The sequence below is a fragment of the Etheostoma spectabile genome, unplaced genomic scaffold, assembly GCF_008692095.1.
Source record: "Etheostoma spectabile isolate EspeVRDwgs_2016 unplaced genomic scaffold, UIUC_Espe_1.0 scaffold00008844, whole genome shotgun sequence".
Lineage (NCBI taxonomy): Eukaryota > Metazoa > Chordata > Actinopteri > Perciformes > Percidae > Etheostoma > Etheostoma spectabile.
Window position 1 is genome coordinate 1 of NW_022603631.1, and position 7,421 is coordinate 7,421.

The window sequence follows — 7,421 nt, forward strand, 5'->3', positions numbered from 1 at the left end:
ATCGGGAACAGGGGGAGTTCACTGCCCGGAGCTTCCTGTCAATCTCGCTGAGAACCATAAACACACACAGAGGGTTTCTTTAGTTTTGTTGTAGAAAAAAACCAACCTTTGAGTTTCATGAATTGTTCTGTATATATAAATCACAGTTTTAATTCTGCTCATGGAAACAGACATTTTATAATCCAACCATAGATTATTTGCTATATTACGTTACATATCCACACTTGGAAAGGAGCTGGATGAAGACCCAAAGCCTCTTTCTAGATGAGACAAAAACACAGAAATAGATCAGTCAATTCAGTCGGGTCGGTCAATTTACAGAGAAATGAGAGGGAGGGAGGAGAGGGAGAGAGAGAGAGAGAGAGAGAGGAAGAGAGAGGAGAGAGACATTTCTTGAACTGAAAGACATGGTTTTACCCTTTAAATCATTATCCAAGGCAGGGGGTGTCAAACTCAAGAGAGTTTTGCAAATGAAGCAAAACAAGGATTACATTTTTTACAGCAAACCTGCAACATAAATATTAAACTCTCTGCTTCTGTAGGAATTCCTCGGAAGTCGGAAAATCTGCCAAATTCTGCTTTCATCCATCCATCCATCCATCCATCCATCCATCCATCCATCTTCATCCTCTTATCCGGTATCAGGTCTCGGGGCAGCAGCTCCAGCAGGGGACCCCAAACCTGACCCAGTCTTAGGTAGGAACCAAAACTAACCGGTAGATCGTGATCAATGCCTTCTGGCTCAGCTCTCTTTCATCACAACGGTGCGATAAATTCAATTCTAAGATTCCCTTCGGAATTAATAAAGTATCTACATATCTATCTATCTACATATCTATCTATCTATCTATCTTTCGGTCTTTTTGGTTTCTGCGTTAACTAGGCAGGCCAAAATATCTTCTATATCTATATAAATTGATATTTGGGCCGGATCAAAACTTGCAAGGGGCCGGATTTGGCTCGCGGGCCTTAAGTTTGACTCATGTTATCCAAGGAGTTCCACAGTAAATACAATCGTTAATATTACCATAACTTCTATATTTACTTATTCGGTACAAGCTGCCACCGAGCAGAGGATCCAGACTCACCTGATCTTCCTCTGGACCTGTCTGGACTGTTTCTGGACCGGACTCTGCGGAGGAGACGGGCAGCGCATGGCTGCTCTGAAACAGAAGGTGAGAAATAATCCACGTTAAAATATTCTTAGTCCTCATGTTGTCCCCATGTTGTCCTCATGTTGTCCCCATGTTGCCCTCATGTTGTCCTCATGTTGTCCTCATGTTGTCCCCATGTTGCCCTCATGTTGTCCCCATGTTGCCCTCATGTTGTCCCCATGTTGTCCCCATGTTGTCCTCATGTTGTCCTCATGTTGTCCTCATGTTGTCCCCATGTTGTCCTCATGTTGTCCCCATGTTGTCTTTATGTTGTCCTCATGTTGTCCTCATGTTGTCCTATATCAATGTTATTTTTAGTTCCCCAAAATACATGATTGATTCCAACGCTCTTTGCCAAGTACCAAATCTCTACTTTCATTAATTTGGGTCTTATTATATTTATAGCATTGTAAAACAAATGAAGTGTTTGTTGAAATAGTGTTGAGTAAAAGTTGACATATTCCAGTCTGTGATTATCATCAACATCCATTCCTTTAATTTTAGTCTCAATAATTCATAATTTCTGCTTTTCTAACTCAAACATTAGGTCTAATTTCCTATAAATGAGGTTTATTGAACATAAATTCCAAAAATAACGGTAAAACTAAAGTTAATAAGTTAGTGTTACGTCGTGTTGTAAACGTCAAAAAGCATCAAAAGTGTTGAAAAAAATGGACAAAAACGTAAGTAAAATTAGAAAAAACAAACAATAAAAAGCATCAACAAAAGTGTTGATTTCCGACACAAGGGATAAAAGGTTTATACTGATTATTATTATTATTATTATTATTATTATTATTATAACAGCCCTGAAGGAAGAGTGAAGACAATCACCTGGAGAGAAGATCAGTGCAGAATGACGTCAATTCATTAATTTTGCTGTTGTGAAGGCGACGTCCAACTGCAGATTTAAAGATGTTAAAACCCATTTTTAAAACTACTTACGGCTCCGTTTTGGTCTCCACGCGGTCGGCTTCGTCCTCGGAGTCGCTGAGGCCGACGACAACGTCGCCGGAGCTCCGCGTCGGAGACGAGAACGGCGACCACAGAGCGTCGTCTGCGACGTCGTCTGCTCGGAGACACAAACAGGCGAAGACATCAATCATCGCATCGGCGTATCGTACGGAGACAGAATCGTTTCTTTATCACACGCCAGGAAATAAAAGATCTGAGAGAAAAAGTCATCACACCGATAACAGAAAAACATTTTATGAGAGAGAAAACATAATTTGAGAGAAAGAGTTTTCATCCCGATAGCAAAAAGAAATCTCTCTCAAAATACTTTTTTTAAACCCTCAAATATATATTTTGTTGCTAACAGTGTGAAAAAGATTCTCTAAAAGAAAAGAAAAGTGTTTCTCTGTTTTTTTCTCGCTCTCAAAACCTTTTGTCTTTGCTCTCGTCTCAGGAGTTTCCTCTCGATGTGAAATAGAGTGTGTGTGTTGTGTGTGTGTGTGTGTGTGTGTGTGTGTGTGTGTGTGTGTGTGTGTGTGTGTGTGTGTGTGTGTCTGTCAGCAGACGCCTCCCGATACGATGTCATCACGATATTTATGCCACGATACGATATTATTGCGATTTCAAACATTTTGTAATCTATAGCCTTTTTTCCAATTTCTAATTTTTTCCTCAATTTCTAACGACGTCCCGAAAAGGAAACTTATGAACGTCTGTTTCATCTAAAAAGAAACATTTCTCTGTTGTTGTTTCATCTCATTTTAATGTTATCGCTGCAGAACGGGACAACTGACCATCACATATATATATAATATATATATCTATATATATAATATAATATATAATATTATATATATATATATATATATATATTATAACATGCACTACATGGAGGTGTCAGAGTCCAGGTACCAGTCCACCATCTTACTTTGGTCCATATGGGGACTTGAACCAGCGACCCACCCCCTACAGACTGAGTTACTATGCCCTGTTTACCCCCCCCCCCGCACCTTTTCCAGTTCTTACCTGAGTTTTCTTTTCCGGTGAACATGTCTGCCGTTGGCTTCAGCTGCAGACTGCTGCTCACCTGGAAACAGAACGCTCGGGTCAGAGGACACAGAGACATCATGGACAGACACGCTGACACGTCAAATGCATATCATCACAAACTGTCAAACAAGCATCTTATAGTGTAAATATAGGACAGTTAGTGATGGCGTTGCATAGTCTGTCCACCAGAGGACGCTCTACAACGTCCCTGTTAGTGATGGTGTTGCATAGTCTGTCCCCCTGAGGACGCTAATATTACGTTATTGCATATTTTTTGTAAATTCTATTATGTTGTTATTCTGCATAATTAACAGTAATTTCTATATTTCTTATCATCCTTTCTGTTTTTTTATTCTTACATTTTACAAGCGAGTGTTGCACTTTGAGAGCGAAGATTAACAAAAGTCAAATTCCTCGTTTGTTTACGCAAATAAACACTGGACTCAACACTGACACTTTGATAATAATTGATGTTCTTTTTTGTCTTTATTTGACGAATGTTATTATTATTACAATTATTTTGTTATCTTTATACTGTCTTTTTTATCTATTTTTTTTTCTTGCAAAATTGCTGCTGGAATTTTCTAATTTCCTTGCAGGAGTCATCCCAAAAGGATTGATAAAGTCTAAGAGTCTAAGTCTAAGTGCACTGCACGTAAAACCTGCTGCCAGGGGCCAGATAAAAGCTAAAACTAAAAACATCGTTGATATTTTCCTTCTGTCAGGGACAGAACTGAGGGACATAATTTCCCCAAGCGGGGAACAGTAGATGTTTTCTTTTTGATGCTGCCTTTCTTTAAATGAATGCTCATTTCTTTAAATTTCTTATGCTGCACTGTAACTTTTATTCTTATGTTTTATGTTTCTATTTTGTTTTAAACTGTCTATTCCTATGTTTTATTGGTTTTTAATGCTTATGATTTTTAACTGTTTGTACTTGTGTTTTATCTGTTTAACTGATTTTGTGTAAAGCACTTTGAATCGCCCTGTTGCTGAGATGTGCTCTCCAGATAGAGCTGCCTAAGTCTAAGACTTACACTACCGGTCAAAAGTTTGGGTTCACATACTAATTTGTATTCCTGTCCCTTATAGACAGAATACCAGCTGATCTGAGTGGGGGGGCTGATCTTTAATGCAATATCTACATTATCCATTATCAGCAACCATTCCTCCAATCATCCAAAGGCTCATTATGTTTACTAATCTGATATCATTTTAAAAAACTAACTAGAAAAACATTGGCAAACCTATTTGCAATTACGTCAGCACATAATGTAATCTGATTACTGCCCTGGTTAGAAAAACAATGCAACTGATCTCAGCTGGTATTCTGTCTACAATGGAGTGCAATGGGAATTTGTGAGTGACCCCAAACTTTTGACCGGTAGAGTAAGTCTAGGTCTAAGTCTAGGTCTAAGTCTAGGTCTAAGACTAGGTCTAAGACTAGGTCTAAGTCTAGGTCTAAGTCTAGGTCTAAGACTAGGTCTAAGACTAGGTCTAAGACTAGGTCTAAGTCTAGGTCTAAGTCTAATTAACCAACCGAGCTGGCGTTTACCTTGTTGGAGTAAACGGGAACCGAGACGATCGCCGAGGGGTCGAGGATGCGTCGGCGTTTGGGCGCCGGCTTCGCTGCCGGCTGCTCGCTGTCGGACACCTGGAGATAGACATATAATAAATATACATATTTTAATAATTATAACACACTTTACACACAACGTACAGTACAGGCCGAAGGTTCGGACACATCTTCTCATTTCACTTTAACCCTCCTGTGTCTTTGGGTCGAATTTTAACAAACAACTTGTGTGACAAATGTAAAAAGTTTAAAAAGTAAAAAAAAAAAAAAAAAGAAAAAAGACAAATGTCAATAAAATGACAAAATGTGAACAAATGTAAAAGGAGACCAAACAAAAAGAACTTGACAAAAAATGTGAAAAAAATGCCGAACAAAGTGGAAAAATGTCAAAAAAGCTTTATAAATTTGGGAAAAACACACAAATTTCAAAAGGCTCAGAAAAAGTTGACAAACGTTGAAAAAGTGACAAAATCACCGGGGGAGAGACACAAAAGGGTAAAAAAAAAAAAAACGACAAAACGCTGATAAAAGGGTTTTTATTTGACACTTTGACTCAGGTCGGAGGGTTAAATCCTTAACAAACGGACATGACGAGTGCGTCAGCGCCCTTGAAATGGGACGTGATCTAATCACGTTGTTATTAATGTGTTTATCGTATTAAACTCGTTAAACTGAACTCGCATTTTGACTCTTTGCCCAACAAAAAACAGAATAATTTACATTTTCAGTGTTTTCACAATCACATTTCCCTGTTTTTAAAGGATTAAATATGAAGATTGAAGAACTTTAGCTGCAACCAGCAGCTCTGTCTGTCAGTCGGACACTGTGTGTGTGTGTGTGTGTGTGTGTGTGTGTGTGTGTGTGTGTGTGTGTGCGTGAGTGCGACGTGTGTGCGTGCATGCATTTGTGTGTGTGTGTGTGTTTTTGTGTCTGTTTGTTTGTGTGTGCATGTGTCTGTCTGTGTTTGTTTTTGTCTGTCTGTCAGTCTGTGTGCACGTGTGTGTGTGTGTGAGTGAGTGAGTGTGTGTGATAGAGAGATGGGCGTGTGTGTGTGTGTGTGCACGTGTGTGTGTGTGTGTGTGTGTGCGCGCGCGCGCGGACGCATGGATTTCCAACTGGTGAAACGCCTCATTTCTAACCATTAATGTGTCACATAGAGAAGATTAAACTACTAACAGTACATGAAGGATTTCAAATTAAAACCTTAAACATCTACAAACAGGAAAATGCAACATACACATGGATGCAGCAGGAATATTAATCCAGACACTCGGACATTATTACTATTATTATTATTATTATTATTATATTAGAGGAAAACATTGACGGGGAACATGTTATTGCACATTAACTTGTAGTGGAGTATTTACTAAGGGTGGGAAATAATCAAATATTAGATCCTCTCAAGAACTGATTTATTTATTTATTTATTTAAAGTGTTGATTTTTATTTAAAAGCTTTCACAAAGTTTTTAACTCCGTGTAACTTTTATTATTTAAGAGAACGGGATAATGGACAACAACTTCTTATTATTAAGACCATTAACGTTACTTCACCCCAAAAAAAAGGGTCATTAAAAACTGTAAGATTTTGCTCTGTTTTATTAATTTTCTATTCTTGTCATGTCGTTTTGTTTTTCTACTTATTTGTGTTTTATGTTTTTAATTTCAGAATATTTTAATACCTGCTGAACCAGTTACAGTTGTTGTTTTTCTAAAATACATATTTTTAATGCATACTAAATTTAAAAATAAAAAAGAGGCGTGTGATTGGCTAGAGTTAGGGTAGACTGTCAGGGTAAGAGGAGTGTGATTGGCTAGAGTTAGGGTAGAATGTCAGGATAAGCCAATCAGAGGACGAGTAGGCGGGACATGCCTTCGCAATCCTATAAACAAAATCCCGTTGACGCTAACGACAGGCTTTTATTTTGAAGGGTTTAACGGTTCGTTAGCTAGCTAACGACGTGATGCTAACGGGCGATTTAACGGCAGTTTAATCCGTTAACGCGGCTTCACACCGAAACTCTTCACTCCTCCCTAGTAGCGGCTTTAAATACTACAACGTTACACTTGTTATTTCTTCACACGACTCGCCCGTTAAGTGTTTTAAAGAGAGAAACAGAAGCGGGTTTGTCCAACACTCACCGCTTCGGCCATGTTTGTTTCTTTATCCGCGCGCTGCTGCTGCTGCCTTCACGGACCGTGGGACATAATGAGTCATGGGATTTTCCCATGGACGCTATATTGACGGATTTCACGCATTTTTTTTTTAATTTAATTTTATTAACAAAGACCAGTTACATGGCCAGTGCGTATAATTCAAAAGTCAAAACCAGAGGTGCATATACAGAGAAAAATATATATAAATATATATCAAAATAAATAAAAGTAAAAAAAGAAAAGTGTATTACAAACAAAGTCAAATGTTTCCCCGATACGTGAAAGATTTATCAAACAAAATTCCAGTCTTAATTTCATTGAATTTGGCTGTTTTTATTTTTTTGTAATTTTCATAGCATTTGGAGAGAAAATAAATAATTGATAAAATAACTTGTGTGACAACTGTACAAATAAAAAGTCAAAAAAAGACAAATGTCAATAAAAGTGACAAAAATGTGAACAAATGTTCCAATAAAAAAGTGACAAAAAAGCAGAACAAAGTGAAAAAATTTCAACAAAAAAGTGACA

At 37.9% G+C, this 7,421-nt stretch overlaps 1 protein-coding gene across 1 annotated transcript; it reads right to left on the minus strand.

The window, feature by feature from the left end:
* Positions 1–9: 9 nt before the first annotated feature.
* On the minus strand, positions 10–6,934 carry LOC116678949 (NFATC2-interacting protein; the record flags this gene model as incomplete). The annotated part of the gene is made up of 6 exons (XM_032508685.1): positions 6,879–6,934; positions 4,714–4,812; positions 3,135–3,195; positions 2,100–2,223; positions 1,089–1,163; positions 10–47 (listed from the first exon to the last, which is right to left on the minus strand). Coding segments are annotated over exons 1-6 (409 nt in total), but the record flags the coding sequence as incomplete, so codon positions are not given.
* Positions 6,935–7,421: the final 487 nt, after the last annotated feature.